This window comes from Strix aluco, chromosome 4, assembly GCF_031877795.1.
Source record: "Strix aluco isolate bStrAlu1 chromosome 4, bStrAlu1.hap1, whole genome shotgun sequence".
In the NCBI taxonomy this organism is placed as follows: domain Eukaryota; kingdom Metazoa; phylum Chordata; class Aves; order Strigiformes; family Strigidae; genus Strix; species Strix aluco.
Window position 1 is genome coordinate 84,292,908 of NC_133934.1, and position 26,152 is coordinate 84,319,059.

Below are 26,152 nucleotides of genomic sequence, written 5' to 3' on the forward strand. Positions count from 1 at the left end.
CTTGGAGCTGTGTTGATCTCACCTCAGGCAGCAGGGCAGTAACAGGGCAGAGGCACATGGGCTGAGCCAGACTAGAAATCGAAGATCTAAGGAGACAGGTTGTCAACAGATAACTCTGTGCCCTCAGGAGGCTGCTGAAAAGCGTTTATTATGGCACTCGGTCCCTGAAGGAAGTGCTACAGAAACTCTGGCACTCGTACCTTCGTCAGCACTGATGCAGTTGCAGCCCACGGGAGTCTGAGCCCTGCAGGACCGCGCTGCTGCCCGCATGCCTGATGCTTTCTACTCCTGCACTGCCTTAATAGTGCAGGCAACTGCCCATCGATTGAGCTATGCTATCCAGGCTGTCCTAAAATAGTGTGGCAGCTACAGCAAAAACCAGAGCTGGCTGCTTAGATAAATGACTTCTGCAGAATGGGTCCTTCTATATTCACCTTTTGCAAAAAGAAGCTAACTTTCCCTAGGACAGGCCTTGGTATGGAGAGACAGCGCAGCGTTTTGTCTCCGTGCTCAAGCAGAACTACTTTCCAGGCTGAAAGTCTGATCAGAGCAGGCTTCCTGCAGCACTGCTTCACTTTGGCTCAGCCACAGCAATACACACACAGAGATGCACATATATAGTGCTGAAACGAGGGCAGAGGAGGGCAACGAAGCTGGTGAAGGGCCTGATCCCAAGGGTCTTTTCCAACCTGAATGATTCTGTGATTCTGTGATAGTAACATGCCTACGCGCATATAGTTAATATTTTAAATTCCACTTTCTGGACCAAATGAAATCCTGGCATTCTGAGTCACATGGAAGTAACACAAACTCCCAAAAATCAACAGCAAAAGAGAGCGTTAGACCAAGCAAGTCCCAGAGAGGCTAGTCCAAGCCGCCTGTTTCAGGCTTGCGTAACAATGGAAAGAGGAGGGCTTAATTTCAACAAATATTCACAGCCATGGATGTCTCCTTTGCCTCTGGCCCAGGCAAAGAAGCCAGGCTGATGCACTGGGCATTTTTAGGCATACTTTCCAATCTTTCCAATCAGCTGATTCATTCATCCTACCTCTTTTCTAGGTGGCTGCTATCACAGAATCACAGAATCATTCAGGTTGGAAAAGACCCTTGGGATCATCGAGTCCAACCATCAGCCCTACTCTACAAAGTTCTCCCCTACACCATATCCCCCAACATCTCATCCAAACGACCATATTGTGATAGGGAGTGGTGCAACACAGCAGCAGTCCCATTTGACACAGATTACTACAAGAGGAAATGCAGGACCGAGTCTCAGAGCAAGGGTGAGAGGAGGTGGACTGTCCAGGGAACACTCACCATGGGTTTTTTTGGCCAGTGCCATGAGTGTCATTGCTGGGATATAACACTGCTGCTTTTACAGGCAAGTTACAAGGCATGCTTGCTGGCTTGTCTGGGGTCATGAGATGATAGGAATAACGTAGGTTTTCCAATAACTAAAAACCCAGTAGCATCAAAATAATAAGAAATGCAAACTACCATGGCAAGATTTTTTTGAAGTAGCCTTTCATTTAACTACCTGCCCTTCCTACGCTAATGTTATAGCATATGACTGAAATAATTTTCAGCAAAAATAATATTTATTATGGCTCTGATCTTGCAGAGCTACTGTATGGGCACAAGCTTTCTCTTACTGATCATACAGTTATTGCGTCCTGTTATTGGGTAAAGACTATTAAATATATTTTTAAAAAGGACACAACTATAAGACTTGATGTCAGCTTCTGGCTCAATACTGCCCACACATCAGACAAGGCACAGGTACCAGAGAAATACTAAAAATCTCCCTCTGAACTCACAATTATGCTACCATTTCTCTTAACACATGGATTTCCCATCATTATTGTCATGGAAAGCAAGGAACAACACAGAGGCAAAACAGAAGAAAAAACAAATTAACCTGAACAAGTAATTGCATTCTCTGGCTGTAGTTTTAAGCATCTTTAACAGGAAGTCTTCACCATAGACCTCAGTGAAGAACAGCTATGTTCACTCATACACCCACTGCGCATTGGAGACAGGGAAAGAGGGTGGCTTTTTTTATTATGTGGGCTACACAGACACTGCAAATTGAAGCTTAAGTCAGCAGGACTGTTTCACCCCGATGTGGCCTGCTGACAATTAGCCTGTCTGCTTGGGGCTGCTCTTCTTCCCTATCCCATCCTTGCACAGCAATTAATAGGGGCGAAAGCAAGGCTGTGTGCTTCCTTGTTACGTGTTGGAACAGTTCCTTGGGTTATCCAGGGGGTCCAGGTCAATATCCAGAAGATCTTTCCTGAAAAGCTGACAACTCTACCACACCTGAATTTGTAATACGGACAGACGAAAATATACGGACATACCAGAGGGTGAGGATTTGATGATTTTTAAAGCTAAAACAGACTGTCTTTTACTTTGACCCCCTGCACCAATCAGAGTGAAGGACCAACTCCAGATACTACTGAGCTTAACAGCTTGCATTTGGCCAAATGCAGTTATTCCTCCTGAATTGGGGTTATTCTGTGTTAAAGGCATTTTCCATAAAGTCACACTGATGAGCGCTAACTACACCACCTATCTGTAATACTAAGAATTAATTTATGCACAGGCTTTTCCATTGTTTTTTGTGGGTGAGTGATTATTTATGTCATTTACACAATTTGGCCATCTATAAACACAGCATCCTGGCTCACAATTATTCCAGCCCCTCCAGTACTGGTATTAACAAGTTATATTCTGGTTTTAAAACAAAAATAACCCTGATGGCAATGCTCGTGAGGTTTTTTCCATCACCCTTCTGCTCGTAGCTGAGAAAGCCTCCCCAGAGCTCTGGCTTCTCATCCTGCTCCAGTTTCAGACTTTGCTGCCTAACAAGTCTTTGCTTTACTGTACAGTGAACAGGCCTGTGCCTCTTGGTGGAAAAGGAGCTCCCCCAACATCTCCTGGCTTTCCAGAAGGAACATTTCTTCTCCCAGTGATCAACTCTGAAAGACAGCAAGATGGTCACAGTAGCTGAGCCACTGGTAGACAAGGGATTAGAAACACACAGGTATTAAAAAACTAGAAGTTAGTTCTAGAAGTGACCAGTGACAGTATCTCTCCATTCCAGTATCTCTCCATTTCTCTTGTGATGCAATACAAACTCCCTGTTATCCACTGTTGTTTTATCCCACTCCAAGTTTTTGTCATAGAAACCCAGAGGAATAACTTTTCTGGATTTGATGGAATTAAAGTGGAAGTGTGGGGGAAATCCCCAAGTGAAGGATCCTTCCTGCCTGCCTGACTACCTGCTCAGTATCTCTGTACATAAGAAGCAACATCACAGCTTTCAGGTTATTCAGTGTGGTGTAACCCAAGTGTGCTGTGCAAGGGGCCCACCTCCATGGGGTCTCACCCATGTATGTGCTCCCTCTCGGTGGGGGCCTGGTAGGGTCAGCATCTGTCATGCTGGGGCAACCAGCACTTCTGTATGTTGTCTGTGCCCAGCAGAAGCAATTCTTCATGCAGATTATCCAGCTCTTACTCTCCAGGAAATCTCTTCAGCGTAGGCCCTACTCTAATGAGCAGCAAGGTGGAAATCAGGCTCTCCAGTGAAAACAGCTATTGGTTTATTTGTTTGGTTTTTTATTTCCACGTAGTAATCTCCCTACAGAATGTTCTAGGAAAGCACAAGAGAAATGTTTCTTCTGTGAAATGTAATTAACGTAGTTTTCTTCCTGTTGCAAAGTATAATTGCAAATATAAACCGAAGCACAAGAATGGGGTTATTTTGGGTGATGGTTTGTGCATCAAAATACTGTGACAAGTTTGGTTTGTCAAACTGAAGATGGAGCAGACGTCTCTCTCCCTTCCTGTTTAAGCCAGCAGTCTGGGAAGGGCTGCTCTAACCTATAATGATGGTTAGCTCACCGAAAGCAACTTGTTTCCCCCAATCTATAAATGCAGTTTTCGAAAGATTGAACATATGCCACAACATGCACATGCTTTGTGATCCTGTTTGACATGGCAAACCCTATTCTGATCTCAAGTAATATTAAAACTTACACAGAAATACTCAGTTCTGACAAACCTGATACATACACTTTCTCATACACAGCTCACATGAAGTTGTGGAATATTCCTTCAAAGTCAAAGAAATTAGTCAAACTTTCCTCTGCAAAAGCATTTCCTAACCGTGGAAGAACTTGACCAAACTTGGGACCATTTTGAGATTTCACTGTGTATTTGCAGTTGCTCTTGAGGTGGCAAAGCATTTAAACACATACACAGCCGAGCCCTGGGAGCTTTTGAGAGAAGAGGAGCGCAGCACAATGTGACTGCACAGTTGCAGCCTAGGAAAGCAGTGGTAAGGCACCTTCTGGCCGGAGGTCATTTTACCCAGGTGGGTAATTCCCTGCAACGTGTCCCCACATGCAAAACGTATAATCCGAGACGGAAATAGAGGACTGAAATAACAAATGGTTTACTTTCCCCTGCTCTCCAAACAAGGTCAATCATTAAACAAAAATGTCAGTGGAAAGCCTTACTAGTATAAGTAGGTATAACACACTTCTGAACTTGTTCAGATCTGGGCTGAATGGTCATTACTATAAATCTTTCTGGGCCAATGTACCTTAAAAAAAAAAAATCAGCTGCTTCCTATCTTATTTTCTTAAGCACTGCAGGAATTTATAATACTCTGGCCTCCATCCGTAAGAAAAGACACTGCAGCAGAAGTGGCATGGCTGAGTAAACCACTGGGCAAAAGCAGGCAACGTCACACAAGCAAACTCCTTGCATTGTACGTAGCCCAGGTGAAGTGGAACAAGGCTGGTCTGGCAGGGACCACATGGGAGCAATACCCGTTTGCCTGAGAGCTGCTCTCCCCTGGCACTGGAACGCGGGAGTGCACTGCTGTGGCCCTCTCCTCTCTCTGCAGAGCCTGTCTGGCCATCCCTCTGCGCTGTCAGGGCCTGGGAAGGGAAGAAAGGAAGGTGGAAAGACTAAATATTTTGATTTCTAGGTAGTTGCACAAAGGCCACTGGACAAAGCCTGAAGAGCTTTTTGAATCAAATTCCTACTGAAAGCCAGGAATCTGAAGGGTGTCCCCTCACATGTGTTTTACAATGTTTTGGCCCATTAGGTCTGGCAACTTACTCCGTCACAACACAACATTGACAGCTATGGCTCAGCAAGGGTTTTCCCAGAGACCTGACACTTCCAGCAAGCATTTACTTTTTATTACTTTTCTACGCTGTTTGTGGAGCCTGTGACAGGTCTAGCCTTGCGTCGAGGGCAGATGTCAAGGACAGAGAAGCTGAGCCTGTTTCTCTCTGCAGTCAATGCACGCCCCTACCCTCCCGAAACACCATCAGGGTGCTGCTGTGAGCAGTGCCCTCCTGCCCACCCCAACTCTGGCTGCCTATGGCTGGGCAAGTGCCATGGAGCTGCGTGCAGCCTGAGGCATCAGACACATTTCACTCTTGCCTGCCAGCAAAAACCTGCAAGGAAAATCCAGTCACAAGCACATAAGTCACTTCCTTCCTTAGCCACACGCACAAGGCATTAAATCCTAAACCAGCTCCATTACTCAGCAAGGCTTCAAGGTCCTGCTGCATTTTGCACTGACTCATGCAGGGTGCTGACAGCAAAGGATGCACCCGTAACACCCAGGGCCACGGTGGCCTGGCTGGTTCTTACCTGGCCAAAGAGATAGCACAGTCAAACAGGTCCAAGGAGGGTGGGGCACAGCATGGATTTACCATTCATCCAACACTGATGGTGATCTCTGCGATTGCCACAGGGTCACGAGCCCAAGCATGTCTCCCCGTGGCCTGTCAGGGTGTACAAAAAGGCTTGGAGGCTTCTTAAGGAAAAAGAAGGAGGGAAAGGCACAGAAATTTTGTCAGGTAAATCAAGGAGCCAGCCAACTCGTGGGGAGGTGGTTTAAGCCAACCATTGCGTGCGTTTGCCACTGGAAGGGTTCTGCCTTGTGCCCAGCACATGAGGAGCAATGCTTGCATGTGACCCCCATTTGCAGGCTCTGCAGGTACACATCTCTCAGACCTTGGAGAAAAAAACCTGACTGTCAGGAGGAGCTGAGGTCTCAACTGCTCTTTTGTGTATAAAAATCACAAAGAAATACAAATCAATTCTGAGCAGCTCCAGAGATGTGACAGACTGCTTTGTTTCAGTAACATGTAAGACTTTTAAACTGGGATTTTCCAGCAGCCTTCCAGTGCCAGGCTGGTGGTTTATGAATCATGCTTTGTCTTTCACATCAGCAAGGTGTGTCAATCCCGGCAGCAAAGGGGATTAAAGCTCTTCCTTGCTCACACTAATGAGAGCAGGCTCCAGGCTGAGCAGTGCTTTACTCTCTTGAAAGAAAGAGGAAGATGTTGTGTGGCTGGTGTGAGCATCTCTCCAGTACAAGCTTTGCCTTCCTGGGGGGTCTTTAATGACAGCATGACATTACAAGAGAAGAACAACCCCAAGTAAAAGTCTCTCTCAAGCACACAAACACTGAATATCCAGCAGTGTTAGGAAAACACAAGTAGCTATCAGTAGGTACTTGTATATGAACAGAATTGAATTATACTAGCACTTTGCTACCAACGCTGCAAACAAATTCCTTTATGGTTTCTGCAAGAAGCGGGGGGTAAAAAGGGCATGCCACATGAACAGGAGAGAAACTGAGGCTAACACCAGTTGCGGGCGAGGCTTTTGTACCGTGAGGCAGGAGTATTTTATTGCTGTCATTAAAAATGGAGAGATTTAATTTCACTGGTGTCCTAATGCATACCTTGTTAACTTAATCTCATTTTCTAGTTAGTCATGAACTCTCAGACTGCATTCATGCCTATAAATGAACAGGACTTTCAGGAATGAAGCGTGGTGCATAGCCTGGGGCTGCCAAACCCAGCTAGTACCTTCCCCTCTCTTGAGGTGTGCCAGAGCAGACTGCCCAGACAGCACAACCCAGGGCAGTGCCTGCCCACAGAGCTCAGTCCCTGGGGTCATCATACCCACCCGAGAAGCGGATGCTGTGGCCGTGGGTTGCAGCAGAGAGGAAGAAAGCTTCTCCCTCACCGCAAAACTTTGTCAGATGACACGGATGCCCCCCAGTTCCCCTCCACATCCCTGCGTGGAGAAACACAAGCCCCCACCCCAAACAAACGCCTCCACCTACCAACTATGGGGGAGGTTTCTCTAGCTCTGAAACCCCAGGCCTGGGCAGTGTTTGAGCCGCATGGAGAAAGGGCCTGTTTTGGTTTTCCAGTGACCGTAGTCATGCTCTGCTCTTTTCTGGGGTCTGGCCTTTTGTTTTAAGTGGCCCAGAGCCAGGCAGCACTAGTTAAGCAATAGCAAAACAGGTCTGGTCTAGCACAGTCCCTGTTAAAATCTTACTCCTGGCTCAGCGAACAGGAAGCTAAAAATTAACTACCACCCTCAAGCACACCTCCACAAAAGCCCCTTTTGTAAGGCACACGGGTAAGGGCAGGCAGGACAACATGGGGGCGGGGGAAGCATCCAGGGTTTACACAGAGAGGGGCTGTGCGGAGTGGCAACAGGGAGTGGAGACATCCTCCTGAGCAGGGACCTGGGAGAGGGTGAGAGCACGTTAGACCTCGTGTGTCACAGCATCTCACCTTAAATGCATTTGGTACCCACCACAGCCATGGCTGGTGACAAGGGAGAGGGCACCTGGGTGTACAGAGATCACTTTTTCCCCAGGAGAAAGGCAAAGTTTCCTGCCACCTATTTTCAGGATGACTTACTCATTGCTGGGGAGTGCTGAGAGCAGCAGCTCTCCCCCAGTTCTTGCACAGCAAACCCCATCTTGCTCCCAGGCATTCGTCAGAGCTGGTTTCCAGTGACCAAAGGAAACCCACGCAAGTCCAGAGGCAGTGGGGCAGTCACTGGCTCCAAATGAGGTGGCAAAATCATCTGCAGTTTGTGACCTACCTTGAGCAACTTTGTTTCGGGCAACTAGCTTGGAGGCAAACATACCAGCCTGTTAGTGATTTACATTCCTCATACCTTAACCTCTGTGCGCAGGAGCTGTCTGTGAAACCCAGGGAACCCCCCCAGGGAAACCCAGCCTGAGAGGTTCCCGGTTATCTGCAGCACAAGGCTCCTGCTATGTGGAGATGGGATCTGTGCAAACTAACCTACGGGTCTTCAACATCAGACTTCTCTCATCACCAGTATAACAGTTATTTCCTTTTTTTAGAGGTGACCATTTGACATTCCTTTGCATTAATGATCTGGATTCAGGTGCATCAACAATAAACAGGAGTAAAGGCAAAGATTTTCCGGGCAGCAGATGAGACTCTGAGGAAGTCTGCTGAGCCACGGCAGTGCTGGGTCTCTTGTGTGTCCCCCACAGCATCTTCCTTTCACTCCTGTTTGGTTCATTTCAAAAAGCAGAAAATGGAGCTTCGAAGCACAGCAGAACCAGATACACTGAATAACCAGGGCACTATTCCAGAAAACTGATATCTAAGGGATTTCATGAAGGAATCCCTTGACCTCCATTTGGTTGGGGATTTTTGGAAGTTGGAGCAAGAAGCCAGCACCAGTTTATTCAGGATAGAGCAGAGAAGGCAAGCACTGACAGAGGGCAGAGCAGGGAGAAATGAAACACCAGGGTGGAAATGCACAGAGGAAAAAGCAAGGCTGGAGAAACAGGAGTGGAAAAAAGGCCTAAGGCAAAAAATGGAAATAGAGGGGAAGAGTCAGAAGTCTGGCAGGCTTGAAGCACAGGTAGCTGAAGAAACTGAGCTGGAAAGGGGGGAGGAAAATCAAAATGAGAAAGAGAAATCCGCTCCAAAAGGCAGAGCTGGTTAGTCAGAAGCAGTGCTAAAGTAAAGGAAAAGACCACAGCCCTGAGCCACCCTGTCCTCACCAGCAGTACACAGCCTTCTGCCCAAGCCTGTGGCAATGGTCCCTCCTGGGGCAGGTCTGCCAGCGTCTATACTCCTGCATCAGCGTTGCTTTCATGAGCCCGATCACTTAATTGTATATTATCCTCAGAGAATCAACTTGCAAGCTCTGACTCAGAGCTTGGTGTGATCTACATAAAAAATGTAGAGTGTAAACTTAACCACTGTTTGTGGCACAAATTTTGGTGTTCACACAGGGCTCTGAATTTCTATAGCTTACCTAAAAGTGGCCCTGCTATCACTGGCACATACAGTGTGCACTGTCAGTAGGACTCCACTCAAACACACTGCCAACAGCAACTATTTTACCCAATTTCTCCCAAGGCATTTTCCACACATGCCACCACCCCCCACCCTGTGCTGGAGTGTCACCTCATTTCTTCATGGACTCTTGGGGACATGAGACTTCCTGCCAGCCCTCCTGGGTACCACCAGCTGCCCTCGCCTGCCTGCAGGGAGGCAACCCAGCCCTGCTTTGCTCAGGACCCAGCAGTGCTGCCATTACATTCAGCTGCTTTAATAGAAAATAAACAGGGAAGAGTCAAAAGCCAGTGTGTTCCTCAGCTACATGACTGATCCTGCTTGAGCACAAGCCTCCCTTTTCCAGCCAAGCCTCTATTTCTAGCCCTACAGATTCAACCCCCTCTTCACAGTGCTGACGGATATGGTGTAGTTGGGAATTGTCAGTGTTAGGTTAATGTTTGGACTAGATGATCTTCAAGGTCTTTTCCAACCGAGATGATTCTGTGATTCACTTTCAGATGAGCAAGATGCTTTTTACAGTGCTTCCTTGCACTGCTAAATCTTTGGCCTTCAAGAGTTAACATTGCAACTAAAAAACATATATATATTCCTAAAGCATGCTTTACAGCTCAGACAGAAGTCAGGTGTTCAATGCAGGAATCAGTGGCTGCAGACATGTCAATGCAGTATGTTGCAGTCAACGACACTAACTCCTCTGTCCATGGCTCTGTCCTTGGCTACAGGTGGGGTAAGGCAGCCAACAGAAATATAATAGAACCCTAGAATACCAGGTTGGAGGGGACCTCAAGGATCATCTGGTCCAATCTTTCTTGGCAAAAGCACCGTCTAGACCAGATGGCCCAGCACCCTGTCCAGCTGAATCTCAAAAGTGCCCAATGTTGGGGAATCCACCACTTCCCTGGGGAGATTATTCCAATGGCTCATTGTGAAAAATTTTCCTCTTGTATCCAGTTAGAATGACCCCAGGAGTAACTTGACCCACCACCCCTTGTCCTTTCCAAGTGACTCCTTGTAAAAAGGGAGTCTCCATCTTCTTTGTAGCCACTCTTTAAATACTGGAACGTGGTGATGAGGTCTGCTCCAAGCCTTCTTTTCTCCAGGCTGAACAAACCCAGTTCTCTCAGCCTCTCCTCACCTGGCAGGCTGCCCGGTCCTTTGGTCATCTTTGTGGCCCTTCTCTGGACCCTCTCCAGCCTGGCCACAGCTGTTTTGTGTAGCAGGGACCAAAACTGAACACAGGATTCCAGGTGTAGCCTGACGAGCACTGAGTGGGATAACACCTTCTTTATCTCTGCTGGGGATGCCCTTCTTGATGCAACCCAGCATCCCCTTGGCTTTCTTTGCCGCAGCAGGTCACTGTTCACTCATGTTGAGCTTCTTGTCCCCCCAGGTCCCTTTCCACAGAGCTGTTCCCCAGCCAGGTAGATCCCAGCCTGTGCTGCACTCCCGGATTATGCTTTCCTAGGTGCAAGACCTTACATTTGTCTTTGTTGTACTTCATAAGGTTCTTGTCAGCCCACTCTTCCAGACTATCCAGGTCTTCCTGCAGGGTGGCTCTCCCTTTGGAAGTGCCCGCCTCCCCACTCAGTTTGGTATCATCAGCAGACTTCATCAGGGAACACTTGATCCCATCATCCAGATCACTTATGGAGGGATTAAACAACGTTGGGCCCAATATCGATCCCTGGGGGACCCCACGTGTGACACGTTGCCAGTTTGAAAAGGAGCCATTTCCCACCACCCTCTGGGTGGGGCCTGGCAGCCAGTTCCCCGCCCACCACACAGACCCCTTGTCCAGACCATAACACACTAGTTTCTCTAGGAGGAGGCTGTGGGGAACTGTATCAAAAGCCTTGGAGAAATCCAGGTAGACAATGTCCACCGCTTGCCCACATCAACCAAGCAGGTTGCTTTGTCATAGAAGTGATCAGGTTTGTCAGGTATGATTTGCCCTTGGTGAATCTGTGTTGGCTTTTCCCAATAACGGGCTTCATTTGACTCGCAACAGCCCCCAGGAGGGTTCCTTCCATAACTCTCCCAGGGACTGAAATAAGACTGATGGGCCTGTAATTTCCTGGATCCTCCTTTAAGCCCTTCTTGTAGATGGGGTGACATTAGCCTTCTTCCAGTCTTCTGGGATGTCCCCTGATCTCCATAACTTCTCAAAGATGATGGAAAGCAGCCTTGCAATGATGTCAGCCAGCTCTCTTAACACCCTCAGGTAGATATTGTCAGAGCCCATCAATTTGTAGGGGTCAAGCTCCTGTAATAGTTCACATACCAACTCCTCCATCACTGATGGTGTGTCTGTGTTTGCATCAACCTGGATTTTTGTTCCCAAGGCCTGGAGCAAACAGTGCTGGTAAACACAGAGGTGAAGAAAGTGTTGAGAACCTCTGTCTTTTCAGCGTTGTTGGTGACTAATTCAACCCTCCTGTTGAACAGTGGGCCGATATTTTCCTTCTGTTTCTGCTTGTTTACATACCTGAAGAACCATTTCTTGTAGTTTTTGACATCTCTGGCCAATTTTAATTCAAGCTGAGCTTTTGCCTTTCTAACTGCATCTCTGCAGTTTTAGTAGTAGGAAGACATGCTCCTTAGCAAGGATGTGGGATCATGACCTGACCAAAACAAACTGTGTTTAACATGTGATGGCTGGTCCACATCATCGCTTCCCGCAGCAGCATCCCCTGGTCCCTGCCAGACAATCATTACATGCTTTTGATAGATTTCTATATATTCTCTTTTCTGTAAATTTGAAGAGGACCTTCCCTTCCAGTAAATTACAGCTTTCTTTTGGCTTTTGGGCCAGTCTGCAGCTCATGTTTTTGTACAGTCTGAGTTGCTCGCGTTTGGCTTTTCCGAGGCGCTGACTGTGGAGAAGGTTAAGCAGTTTAGCGGTTGAGTCACTGGTACAAAAACAAGCCTACAGATTTCTGATCCAGAACACACACCAAAACAACACGTTATAGAGAAACAGCCCAGCAGGAGCAAGTATACATGCTATCGCATTACATACCCCCAATGTTTATTTACAAAGCAAGCCAAGTAGGACTGCCATCCCTCCAGGTTTCCTTAAACGTGTACTTTCCATGCCCAGAAATTGTCCTTGGATCAGGTTTTTGGTGGGAGGGGGGGTGTAAAGCAGCTGTACATGCAGGACCTGCGGACAGCAGGCTTCTCCAGCACATCTACCAAGAGGTGAAATGCCGGTGTGCATGGGAGGGCTTGTCCACAGCTGCTGCGAGCTCTAAAATAACCAAGACAACAGCAGATTTTCTACCCCTGTGCTGTGGCTTTCCTCCCAGAGAGCACACCCATCATCCCACCTGGGGGACCTCAATTATCACCATAGAAGAAAACACCTTTCCAGTGTTTCCAGACTCTGCAGCTTCACACAGCCACCCTGCATACCCCAGTCCACAAGTACAGCCCTTCACTGAGCTGGGTCAGCACACCCTGAAATCTACGGGAGTATTTCCAAGTTTTGAAGTGGACTGGTCCAAGGATTGTGAGCACTAGCAAGGGGAGGAAAGTGGTGGAAAAAATGCCCCCAAAATGGGAATTTCCACTAAATATTGGGAAACTTGATATCAGTACCTGGAGGTGCATATCAAAGCCTCTGCTAGCTTTTTACAGTTTCACAAAAGCCTGAATTTTTCTGCCCACCTTATTTTCCACACCCACCTTATTAGGGAAATTTCTGCCCACCTGAATTTTCCACACCCACCTTATTAGGGAAAAAACAGTTTTTCCCCCAAGAGAAGACATGGTTTAATTCTCACTTCAGCAGGGCTATACAAGTCATAACACAAGGCAGGTAAAAGACCTTCCCTTTATAAAAATGCTTCTGTATCCTCTAGGAGCTGAAACAAGCTGAATATTAATAACCATTTTCCAAAGCCCCAAAACCCCACTATTTGTCCAATGGCTCAAAGTCCTCTAGACCTACGGCTCCAGGGCAACAGGTTCCTAAGTACCTAGGTGACAGCATGGTCACCACCAGATTAACAAAGCACTGGGAGGTGACTGAGACCAGTTACAGACCAGGACAGCAAGGTAAGGTAATTCACTCAGCGTGCCCTGGGAGCCGAGGATATCTGCAAGGTGCCTGCAAGCCCACAGGCACCCAAGCTCAAGCTGCAGCATACAGCTCGCTGCATCATATAAAGCCTGATGCAGTCACAAGGCATAAAGCTACAAAGAATAATTACAAAGAGAACCATTTTTAAGACATGTAGCAAAGGTTTAGTGTTTTTTTTGTTGTTCCGTGTCCCCTCTTTACAGCAAAGTCAGCCAGGTTCCCAGTCCCCGACCTGCCCAGGTAAAAGCCAGTCCTAGGCAGAAGAGCTCAGGAAAGGCAAGGCGGGGCAGGCTGGGCCTTGCTTCCTCTCAACTCAGCAAACCCAGGAAGACTCAGCCCTGCTCACACCTCCCTGCTGGTGTTGCTACAGTGCTGGCAGCCCCAATTCTGGGAGCATGTGATGCTCACCCCAGGGTCCTTGGCACCCGCAGCTCCGTGGGCAGAGCTGGGCTTGGGTGTGCAAAGGGGCTGCTACCAGTGTCTCGGACAGGAAGCAGCTCACAGCGTGAAAAAACCTTTGCAGCTGGGCGTGCTTTGGGGAAAGGAGCCTTGCCCAGCTGGTCTGCTGTGGCAATCCCCAGTTAGGGGTCACAGCTCACCCTCATCTGGCTCACTTGACTCAGGGGGGAGCTGACCCCTTTTTCACCCAGCACCAGCTTTTTCCAGTACTGCTGCATGCACTGGCCCATGTGCAAAAGCAACATTAACAGAAATCCACTTTTGCAGAATCTGAGGGGTTTCCACTGCCACAGAAAACCCTCTGCACCTCACATGTGAGGGCTTTTAGGCTCTAGAAATCAGTGATAGCCCACAATAGCGGATGTTGCTCCTCTAAGTGTGACATTTATCTGGATAAACAACCATCCATACTTGCCTGACCACATCCCCATAATTAGTATTTGTAAGGGAAGCTGGGATTTTTAGGAACAATTTCTTTCTGCTTCTGTACCCCCAGAAAGTACTCTAGTGTACATATCACGCTTCACTTGGGTTCACTCCCTTACAGGGTGGGATGACCGACCCTAAAGCACTTCAGCAACAGCCTCTACTGTCCTCACATGAAGAAACACCTGTTGATAAATCACTGCTGCCCTTCAGTAAAAAAACAACACGTGGGAACAGGAAGTAAATCACAGAATCACAGAATCATTCAGGTTGGAAAAGACCCTTGGGATCATCGAGTCCAACCATCAGCCCTACTCTACAAAGTGCTCCCTTACACCACATCCCCCAACATCTCATCCAAACGACCCTTAAACACATCCAGGGATGGTGACTCCACCCCCTCCCTGGGCAGCCTATTCCACTGTCTGACCACTCTTTCTGGGAAACATTTTTCCCTAATGTCCAGTCTGAACCTCCCCTGTTGCAGTTTAAAGCCATTCCCTCTTGTTCTGTCACTAATCACCTGTGAGAAGAGACCAGCACCAACCTCTCTACAATGTCCTTCCAGGGAGCTGTAGAGAGTGATGAGGTCTCCCCTCAGCCTTCTCCTCCTCACACTAAACAGTCCCAGCTCCTTCAATCTCTTCTCACAGGATTTGTTCTCCAGGCCCTTCCCCAGCTTCATTTCCCTCCTCTGCACTCGCTCCAGCACCTCGATATCTCTCTTGTATTGAGGTGCCCAAAACTGGACACATATATATTAAAGGTCTAAATTAAAGTTTTCCCAAAAATACACAGCTCACCAGAGCCAAAGACCAAAGAGCCACAGAGGAACACGTCCCAGACCTGGTGGCCACTTCTAGCCTGGATGTAAAGTTTGCTGTGGGTGTTGGGGCACAAGAGGTGGCAGCAAGCCACCCTGCCAGCTCCCACCCTGCCAGCGCTCATCAGCCCAGCCTTCACTGCAAGGAAAAACCAGCTCCCTGCTTTGCTCCGATACTTCAGGAAAACCCTTTCCTTGGGAAACTGGCAGTTTGTCTGTTCAGTGGCTGCTTGTGCTATTTGCCAAGTGAATTTTGGAAGAGCGTAACCAGGCACCTCGATGGTGGTGAAGAGAAGGCTGGGGTTGAGCATCCCAAAATGCTGCGTGTCCCAGGATGTAGAGCCAGAGTCACCACATGAAAATTCCAGGTGCTTTAACAGCAGCTGTGCAAGGAGGTAGTACTGTTTTATAAAGGTATGCCATTTATACCTGAACTAACCAGTTCTATACCTGACCTTAGGCAGGGGTCCCCAGGAGCTCAGGGCAGCAGAGGGGCAAGAGGTCAGCAGTGCTCTTCCCGGCACCAGGCAGAGCTGGGCATCATTCAACAGGCACAAAACATTCCCAGCAAAAAGCTTCTTATTCCACTAGATGGTGCCCAGGCCTTGCTTATGGATGTTGCTTCATGGTGTGGACAAGGCTGTGGCCAGGACTGGGGCTGGAAGTGTCTGCGCACCACGCTGGGGTCCTCATGGGGCTGAAAACCCACCATTCCCAGCCCTGCCAGTGGTGAGACCCCAAAACTACCCTCTTCATTTCCCAGGTAACAGCGTATGCCTATCCTGAGCTCCTTGGAACATCGCCCTGCTCCATCAGACTTGGGGTGTGGCAATTCCGGGACAGGTCACACAGCCCAGGCTGCCAGCAGCCCCACGGCCCCTTTTGCTGTGAGCTGGGTGGGGCAGCACAGGAGGTCCCTGAGCCTTTGGGGGTTTTGTGGATGCTGTTGTGAGAGGTGAAAAACAGGCCAGCGAGAAACACAGACTGAGAAAAACAGCCTGAGAAAAGATAAAAGTTAGCAGGAGGAGTGGAGGCCCTCCGAGCTAAGGAATGTCTCAGACATTCACAAGTAACGAAACTATCTCCTTCTATGACAAGATGACCCGACTATTGGATGAGGGAAAGGCTGTGGATATTGTCTACCTGGATTTTCGAAAAGCATTCGTCACAGTTCCCCATAGAATTCTCATAGAAAAACTGGCTGCCCATGGCCTGGATGAGCGAACGGTCTGCTGGGTCAAGCACTGGCTGGATGGACAGTCCCAGAGAGTGGTGGTCAATGGAGCTAAATCCAGCTGGAGGCCGGTCACAAGTGGTGTTCCTCAGGGCTCGGTGTTGGGACCATTTCTGTTCAACATCTTTATTGATGATCTTGATAAGGACACAGAGTGTATCATCAGTAAGTTCGCAGATGACACCAAGTTAAGCGGGAGAGTTGATCTGCACGAGGATAGGGAGGCACTACAGAGAGACTTGGATAGATTGGATCAGTGGGCCAACATCAACGGGATGAGCTTCAGCAGGGCCAAGTGCCGGGTCCTGCACTTGGGCCACAACAACCCCCTGCATGGCTACAGGCTTGGGGAGGTGTGGCTGGAGCTGTGTGGAAGAAAAGGATCTGGGGGTTCTAATTGACAAGCAGCTGAACATGAGCCAGCAGTGTGCCCAGGTGGCCAAGAAAGTCAATGGCATCCTGGCTTGTATCAGAAATAGTGTGACCAGCAGAAGTAGGGAGGTGATAGTCCCCCTGTGCTCTGCACTGGTGAGGCCACACTTGGAGTATTGTGTCCAGTTTTGGGCACCTCAATACGAGAGAGATATCGAGGTGCTGGAGCGAGTGCAGAGGAGGGCAACGAAGCTGGGGAAGGGCCTGGAGAATAAATCCTGTGAGGAGAGATTGAGGGAGCTGGGACTGTTTAGTGTGAGGAGGAGAAGGCTGAGGGGAGACCTCATCACTCTCTACAGCTCCCTGGAAGGACATTGTAGAGAGGTTGGTGCTGGTCTCTTCTCACAGGTGATTAGTGACAGAACAAGAGGGAATGGCTTTAAACTGCAACAGGGGAGGTTCAGACTGGACATTAGGGAAAAATGTTTCCCAGAAAGAGTGGTCAGACAGTGGAATAGGCTGCCCAGGGAGGGGGTGGAGTCACCATCCCTGGATGTGTTTAAGGGTCGTTTGGATGAGATGTTGGGGGATGTGGTGTAGGGGAGCACCTTGTAGAGTAGGGCTGATGGACTCGATGATCCCAAGGGTCTTTTCCAACCTGAATGATTCTGTGATTCTATAGTCACAGGGTGGATGGTGTGGAGGTCGAAGCTGATGAGGCTGCCCCAATAACAGAGGATGCGGCTGGAGGGGGTAGCCCTGTGGAGACAGGATGGCTCTGCTCTGGGGCACCTGGTCAAGTTCCAAGGAGCATCTGTCTGGTGAATGCCCTTTGCTTCATTATCCATGAAATGCATGTTAAAGTTCACACCCTCAATATGCTAACGAAGATTAACAAGATCATGCTAATTACATCATCCCATGAAACACCTTACCCCTCCCCATCCATGGGATACGACCCAGGGGACGGACCCAAGGAAAGTGGGTATAAATTGAGGGGGGCAAGGAGGAGGGGTCGTTTGGAGAGTGCAGTGAAGCGAAGAAGACGGCTGCCTCCTGGAACCCTCGCTGGCAGGATCGACGCAGGAACCCAGACCAGTGATCTCTATTCCTCTATTCCCTCCATCTCCCTCCTTTCCTTTTTCCCCTTTTCCTTCACTACCATTAAGCAATGCAAGGCATACTGTATTGCTTGCCACAACTCGTTATATACTCAGTCAATTATCGCGTGTCCAATTAGCACATTGTGGGAAGTTAATAAATGTTTGGACTTTGAGACTTGTCTCATTGTTGCCTGCTCCGTTGGGGATTTACAAATCTGAGTCACTTGTGTCCCTCGTCTGAGCAGGATGGGACAGCTGTCCATGCCTGGGAAGGTGCAGGCAAACCCCTGCCCGAGGCTGCTTAAACCTCCGTGTCCCACAGCGCTGGCACCAGGGGCCCGATGCTCTGGTGTGGGACGTAGTGGGCATACACAATTTTTGATTCTTTCAGCTGGAGAGCACAAGCTCTAGCGAGGCAGAGCCCTGACAGGTGGTGCTACTGATCGCACCAATGAGATACTCAGTGTTATCCTTGTCCTGGTGGTTCCAGCATCAATCGTCTATGCACCATCCCTAAGAATTGACTTCACACTGACTTCAGTGGTCCGCAACAGGACCTACGCCTTCCCTGCAGAGGGCAGGGGAGTAGACGCACTGCGGGTACGTCACTGACTTCGTAGCTGCTCCCACCCCATCTCCCTGCCTGGGAGTCCCCTCCCGCGCATGCTGAGGGTGTCACCCCTCCCCGCGAGGCTCGACGCCGCTCCTGCTGTGCCGTTTGCTTCAGGACGCCCGTTTTAGCAGCTTCTCAGACAGAAAAAGCAACCTGCAATTGCATAAACAGTGATTAACTCTGGGCACCGCTGGCGGCACAGCTCCAGCGCGTTGAAGCTCATGTGTGGAGGCCAGCAGTGGGAAAGGTGGCGGCATGGCCGGGGCGTTATGGTGCTGTTGGAAGTCCGGCGCGGCCAACAAGTGCCCTGGCAACGTGCTGGGGGTTTCTCGCTGCGGGAGGCAGAGGAGCCGAGGCGAGTGATGCTCTGTGAGGCTCCCCAGCAATGACAAACTTCCTGGGGAGGTGGGTGGCCCTGGACAGGAACTGGTGGGGTTTGATACCCCAAGGGAGGGATGTGCAGGGCCAGGTGGCCAAATTGCAGCCAATCAGAGGTGATGGCTGTCCCAGGATTGCGCTGGGACCAGAAAAACCCCCGTGCCCAGGGACCAGCCCCCCCGCAGCACACTGCTCATGGCAAAGCAGCTGCCTGAAGTCCCGCTGCAAACGTCAAAGTTAGTAGAGCCTTAGGTACAGAAATGCCTTTACTTCTGCATTAGGCTGGAAGTGAAACCGCAAGGACAGAGGCTTTTTCTCACCGTTTATTGACTCGCTTCGCATCAGTGCACGAACAACGCTACCCTATGCCGTGTAGCACGACTGCTTTTACGTAGCTGTCTAGCACAGCAAACCCATGCATCGCCATCGCAGTGCCAGATGCAGCCCCCCTCAAATTAACAGCAGGGTTGCACGAACCAGTGATTTTTGGGTACTGGGCTGCGAAGCACCGCATGACCCCCAGCAATGTGCAGGGTGCCCCTCACCCAGGCAAGAGCAACACCTGCAGCAGGGATACTGGGGGAGGAACGACATGTGGGACCCCCCAACTCCACCACTGGAGCCCACTGGGGTGGATACCAGCAGCCTCTCAGAGGGCCCGCCGGCTCCAGCGGCTGTAGGGGTGCCCTGGGGCTCCCCACTCCGAGGGCTGCTGTCCCATCTGTCGACTGTCACTGCGGCTGCCCCGCTCCCCCTCAGAGGACTGGCTGCTGCTGTCTGCGCTCCCGAGACCAGTGTAGGAGCCGTGTGGGCCACCCCCTGCCCTGCCAAGGGCGTAAAAGGCCCGCTCACGGACATGGAGCTCGTCAGCACGCTTCACCTGGTCCACCTGCCTGCTGTGGCCCAGTGCTGCAAATGCCCCTGGCGCTCCAGCCCCTGGCCTCCTGCCATGGTGCCCGGGGAGGTGGCCACCCCTGGTCCCCACCGCGGCTACCCTGGCCTTGCTACCTTGCCCTCGCTCCTGGCCTTTGCCCATGGCCATGCTGCCCCCAGCTTGCCCTGCCTGTGGAGGAGGGCTGCCCACTGCTTCAGTGGCATGCGACTTGACCCCAGCATTGCCACCGTGGCCACCAGCCCTTGCCTGAGCCCTGCTTGATGCCCGGTTGCTGGCTTTCCCATGTGGGGACGGCGCTTTGTCTGTTCTGAATGTCTTGTCCAGCCCTGCTCCTCCCGGCCGGACCCTTGCCCCCACCCTGGGCTGTCCCTCCCTGTGGGGCTGAGGGGTGGCTGGCCCCACTTCCCCACTCCCCCCTCTCCCTGCCACAACACTCTTGCCTGCCTTCCGGCCACCAGTTGTCTCCAGGGCTGTGGTGCAGTCCCCCTCACTCACCCCGGGGGAGGCCACAGTGGTGCCCAGGTGAATGCTGACCCCCCCACCTGGGAGAGCAGGTGCAACCTCCTTGTCAGCCCCCTGGCTGGGGGTGGTGACAGCCAGGCTGCCGGGCCTCCCCTCAAACCTCTGCCCCTCACCTCTTGCCTCATCATCACCGTTCCCACGGATGCCAGCCCCCGTGGGGACAGTAATGTCACCACCAGTGACCCTCCAGGGGCCGGGGGCCACCAGTCCTTCTCCATCACCAATGGTGGTGGCACCATCCTCATCATCTCCTGTGGGACGGCCAACCCCAGGGCTGCTGGTGACGCTGTCCCCATGGCTCAGGGTGGCTGCGGTGGCCAGTCCTTCAGGCTGCCTGCCAGCAAGGATGCCATCGTCATCATTGCCATTGTGTGCTGCAGTGACACCCAGCCTGGGCAGGGGGCTGCTGGTTCCCACCATGAGGATGCTGTCATCCTCACTGCCAACAGTGGCACCAGCCTGGGTGGTTTCTTGCTCCCCCACATGAATGTTGGCCCTCCCAATGAAGATGTTAACTTCATCATCTTTGTCCGGAGAGATTTGGGTGAAGCTGGTGCTGCCCACCTTCCCATGGGTGACAGTGACACTGCCTGAGTCGGGGATGTAAGCATATTCATCCACACCTTTGGCATCAACTTGGACATCCTCCATCTTCTCACTGACAGAGGCGAGAGTGGCACCTCCTGTCCCTGTGCCCCACATAACACCCTCCTGCCCTTGACCAGGGATGGTGGCCTCGCCGCTGCCCTCGTCCCCAGCCCCTGCGGTGGTGGGGTCCCTCTCCCTCCCACCTGTCATGGCCCCCTCCACTGGAACCCCCCCAGGGGCACCATCATCCCTGTCATCACTCCTGACACCGGACCTATTCCCTGCCATGGCCTCGCCAGGGCGTCCACCCTGGGGGAGAATGGAAACACCACCATTGACTTCAACCACCAAATCCAGGTCACCGCTGCCCTCTGCGCTGGCCGGGGTGGGAACCACAACACCGACACCACCGCGCGCTCGCGTGCCAGTGCCCAGGCGAGGAATGTGAGCACCCCCACCGATGCCTGGGGCGCTGCGGTTTTCGGGCTTGAGGATGGTCCTGTTCTCCATTGCATCGGCGCTGCCATTGTCACCGTCCTCCGTTGGCCCCTGCCTGGCATTGTCCTCACCCAGCCGGTGGCCAGAGACAGTGGTCTGGCTGTCAGCCTCTTCCTTCTGTGTGGTACACATGAGGCAGAGGTCCAGGCCAGCCCCAGCGCCTGCCAGCAGCATGGGGTGCTGTAGCCAAGGTCCTGCCTGGCCCCCTCCTTACCTTTATCTGCGTCTGGTTCCTCCGCGTTGAAAACGAGTAGACATATTTGAAAACGTAGAAGCCATGCTTGGTATTGCAGCCTTTCAGCAGTATCTGTTGGGGAAGAAAATAACCAAAACCCACAATTTTCTTATTAATTGCAACAACAGGAGCTTCCCTTGCTGTGCCTGACACTGCAGGAGGGTCCCACCATCATCCACCGGGGCCCCAGGGAGGGTAGTACGTGCCACCACCTCCTGGCCACCAGCACGGGCAGGGACCTGGGCAGGATGCATATGCTCACCTCCTGGGCTCTGGGGTTTGGTTTTCCCTTGGGCTCACTTTCTGCCTTTGCTTGCTTTCAGGAGCTGTGGGGTTTTGTTTTGCAAGGTAGCTTATGGCTTGAATAAACAACTTCGTTGGTGGTCCCATCAGACATGGGCGATGGGACTGAGGGTGATGAAGCACTGGGAGGACAGCACCTGGCTTCCAATAGGCAGAACCAGGCATTTACTTCCACACTACTCATCTGAAATTTGCTGCTGATGTATTTTACACCAATACACTTTGAAAAGACCCTAGCAGCTGGGCCTGGAACATTTACCACCTCACCTGTGGGTACACCAAGCATTTGTGGTCTGGGGCTGGGCACAGGCAGAGGAGCAGCCTATGGGTGGAAGCACTTCCCTCCCCTGAGCACCTCACACCTTTCCCCTCCCCTACTCTTTGTAAGGGTTGCTTGGATGCAAGGGGACTGCCAGTCTCTTTTTCCACAGCTCACTGGGCTCTTCTCCAAAAGCAGCTTTTTCTCCCTGTGCCCCCGGTGCAGGGCACCCCACAGAGTCCAAATGGGGCAGGGCGGACGTACCCGGTGCTGTCCCACACAGTTCCCGGCAGCTCTCCCAGGCAGTGGTGGTGGCACCTGAGGGCAGTAAAACACAAGTGAGAGCTGACATGTCAAACGCTGCCTGATGTCCAGGCAGCTGCCAGCACCCGCTGTCAGCCGCCCGCCCTGCCCAGCATGATTCAGTATGCTGGGCAATAGCTATGCAGGACAAAAATGATATTTATCTTAGTTTGCCCTTTGTTTCAGTTACATCTGTTGGAATTTCCCATGAGGAGAGCTGGGAGATGATTGCAGGCGTCCCTCCGACCCCTGTTACCCACGTGGGTAAGGCGAGCATCCTCCCCGCACCTCCCTTCCTGTGGCTCCACTCGGGCTGTTCCCAGGCCAAAAGCTCTGGGCAGATCCCAAATCCGCAGAAATCAAGGGGAAGAGTTACACCGTGGCATGACGGGGAACGTCACGGTGTCCAGGGAAGGGTGGGAAAACTGTGTTGATAAGCCAGTAAATTCCCGGGCACTACCTGGAGAAGCCAGCTTAAAGCAAGCAATAATAAAACTCATTTCCAGGGTCTGAAAAGTTTTGCAAATTCTGCTACATCATGCTTGCACCGCACGCTACTTTTAAGAGGATATTGTTGGTCTCCAAATACCCTTTTTACTGGATTCTGCTGTGGAGTATTTTTATTGCAGAGCAGTTTTAATACACGGCACCACTGCTCACACCACAATGCTCCTATTTTACAGCTGGGATCTGACTGCACTGGGAGCCTGGAGCTGGTTAACTGGTGGTGATTCCCAGCGTTCACTGGGCAACTGAGCAGCAACGCCTGCACCCTCACAGCCAGGTTTCTGTATGTGCTTGCAAGCTCCTGGCTTCCCCTGATTATTCTGGCATCTTTCGGGATGTAGTGGCCAGTGCATCCCTCAGGGATGGAGTACCTGGAGGTGGGAGCATCCTTTGAGCCCCACCAACCCATTTCGGGGCATTATCTACATGCCAGAGCAGGAGGTGGTCCCATGGAGGGGAGCTCCCTCTGGTCTGAGCAAAATCAGCCACTGAAGCACCCCAAGCCCAGCTGAAAGGGACAGAAACACACCCCAGAGTATTAAATATTTCCAGCTTATTCTGTTGTTTGTGAACAATGTCAAACGCTAGATTACAGCCCCAGTTATGCAGCAGAGGGTTAACCAGCTCTCTTCCATGCCCCCATCTGAAAAGTAAATCTGCTCTGTTTTATTGCCTTCCTGGTGCTGCCTTGTGACAGACTCAGTTGTGCAAGCTTGCCCCGGGAGATAAAGGACACACGGCCGGGGCCCAGCCCTCAGGGAAGATGTGGTTTCCCTCCTTCTCATCCTGCCAGAAAAGCCAGCCTTTGTTAGGCGCAGACTTTCACTCTAGCTGTGTATTTTGTATGCTGGGCAACAGTTATTCAGGACAAAAACGGCTGCTATTGTATTTATCTTAGTTTGCCCTTTGTTTCAGTTATATCTGTCCGAATTTCCCATGAGGAGAGCTGGGAGATGATTGCAGGCATCCCTCTGACCCTTGTTACCCACGTGGGTAAGGCTCCGCTCGGGCTGTTCCCAGGCCAAAAACTCTGGGCAGATCCCAAATCCGCAGAAATCAAGGGGAAGAGTTACAGGGACCCAGACCAGCCCTTGCACAGTGCCCTAAAATTAAAGGGACAAGCTCAGGCACCTTCACTGCTAATATATATTTTTCCTGCTGGGTTTACCTCTGCACCAGCACCTCAAAAGCACCCCAAGCCCCAGAAGTGCTATATGCAAGTACAACCCATGTTTTTCTGCTGCTGAAAGCACGCCAGGGCGCACTGGGTGGTATACCCCACGCTTCTGGCGGTGTGCTGGAAAGCTGGGGAGAGCCATACTCACGGGTGTCGAAAGGGCTGTGCTGAGCAGGCACAGACACAGGCACACGAGGGCTGTTTGCATCTTGGCAGCTCCTGGGGGGCACAAAGTGAAGAGTCACTTGCAGTCCCCAACAGTCTCAAAAGCGCCTGCTGTCCCAAAGGCCCCATGGCGGTGGGGTTATCCAGCAACGCTGGCTTTTGCCAGCCTTTGTGGTGGCCCTCAGCATCGCTCTGCCTGTCTGTGCTCCTTGCAGCACAGGCAATGCCTTGTGCATAGAGCAGTGAGGCAAGGACATGTGTGTGGCCAGCAGCACCCAGTGGGCACCCTGATACCAGGTGTTAAAGCTTCTTAACTCACTTTGTCAAAGCAGCTCTGGTGCAATAAATGACCACCAAAACCACTGCAGGCTAAGCCATACATTCATAAATCTGAATTAAGAAACCCGCACGCTGTTTTCAACAGGAGACAATAGCTCTGTTGGCTAATAATTCCCATTTCACCTGGCCACCCTGGCTTGGGCTCAGAGGTGCAGCCTGGAGGCTATTTTTAGCCATTGCTACAGAAAACACTGGAACTAAATTCACGCACAAGGATCAGCAGTACAAAGCAACATAGGCTCAAGAGAGCGTGATGCAGAGATGTGCAGAGTCATGGCTTGGGCCACCTCCCCGTCCCCACCACAGCTTGCCCAGAGTGAAAGCAGGAGATGCCCTGATCAGGGGCGACAGAGCCAAAGGGCTGAGGAGAGAGACAGGGCAGGCAGACTAGGTAAGAAGATTACCTTTCGCCGTTGGAGGCAGGTCTCAGCGGCAGACCTTGGAGGCTGTGCCCACTTTGCTGAAATTTAAAGTTGGCCCCGGGTGCGTGGAGCCAATCAGCTCCTGCCCAGGGACATTTGTCAGGGCTGGCAGTGCCCGCAGATAACCAGGGGGAGTAATTTCCAGCTAAAAATGTGTTTGTGGTGGAAGACAGCTATCAAATGTTCCACCTGGCTGGATAAACAGAAAGCACGGTTTATAAATATCTGTTCTGAAGGCGAAATTGCTCGATGATTAGCGCAGATCTTAGCGTGGCACACATCCAGCCCCGTTATTGATAAGAGGGGGTGCAGTGGGTCGTAGCATGCTCACCGTGATGGACATGGGAAAGCTGGCAGGGCTGCAGAAAGGGAAGGGTGATAACCCTGAACCTGGCCTGTTTGCGGCCACAACCAGCATCATGGGGCAGTGCTGGGCAAGCTGAGACCTGCTGCCACGCCGCAGCCTCCGACACTTGCTTTTTGTGTTTCAACCTCAACCTCCCTGAGCTAAGCCTGGTGCAAGTGCAAAATAGAAGAGTGCTAAAAAAGAAAAAAAAAAGGATTTTTTTTCCTGTCCTGCTTGCACAGGTCCATTTGAGCCCACCTTTGCTGTGGGAAGGTGCTACAAGGATGCGCACAACATACATACTCTCCTCCTGCCCCCCTCTAGCTTTGGTGGGATTACTGGTTGCCCACACAGATGCCATGGGGGGGTTCCCACTGCTGCAGCCAGCCTGGTTCAGCCACTCACTGTGGTGATGATGACAACAGCTCCAATCTCACCTGCCACCCTGCCCCGACCGAGACCCTGGGAGCAGGCATGACCGCCGCGTTAATGCCAGAAATGCTTAAACCATCAGCATCCAGCCTTGGGTGGGAGCAAATCTCAGAGCCAGGAGGAAACTTGTCCTTTCCCCGCAGGCCAGGGGACCTGCAGTTGGATGCTGTCCCACAGGTACTGGAATGCCTTGGATCAGGGAGACAGAGCTTTGGCCAAGCGCCCAGGGGGGCTGACGCACATGGGGCAGGGCTGTGCACCCCGTGGGAGCAGGACCCGGGGCCCAGCAGTGCCAGGGCCCTTTGTCCATGCCAGTTCCTTGACGTCTTTTGGCACCCCCTGGGGATGGGGATGATGGGGCTCTCAAGTTCCCCCCATGGCAACAGCCATGAGCGTGTGCAGCGCTCCCCGGTGCTGCCATACGTCTTTCGGTCCCAGGGGTGCCCACCCTGCAGGCAGCACCTCTTGCCACCCCAGCAGCTGG

The 26,152-nt window shown here is 51.2% G+C and overlaps 1 protein-coding gene across 1 annotated transcript; it reads right to left on the reverse strand.

Annotated features, from left to right (window-relative positions):
* Nucleotides 1-19,326: 19,326 nt before the first annotated feature.
* MEPE (matrix extracellular phosphoglycoprotein) lies at nucleotides 19,327-24,172 on the reverse strand. The gene is made up of 4 exons (XM_074821290.1): nucleotides 24,113-24,172; nucleotides 22,242-22,295; nucleotides 21,395-21,487; nucleotides 19,327-21,297 (listed from the first exon to the last, which is right to left on the reverse strand). The coding sequence occupies exons 1-4, from the start codon at nucleotides 24,170-24,172 to the stop codon at nucleotides 19,327-19,329; spliced, it is 2,178 nt and encodes a 725-aa protein (XP_074677391.1).
* Nucleotides 24,173-26,152: the final 1,980 nt, after the last annotated feature.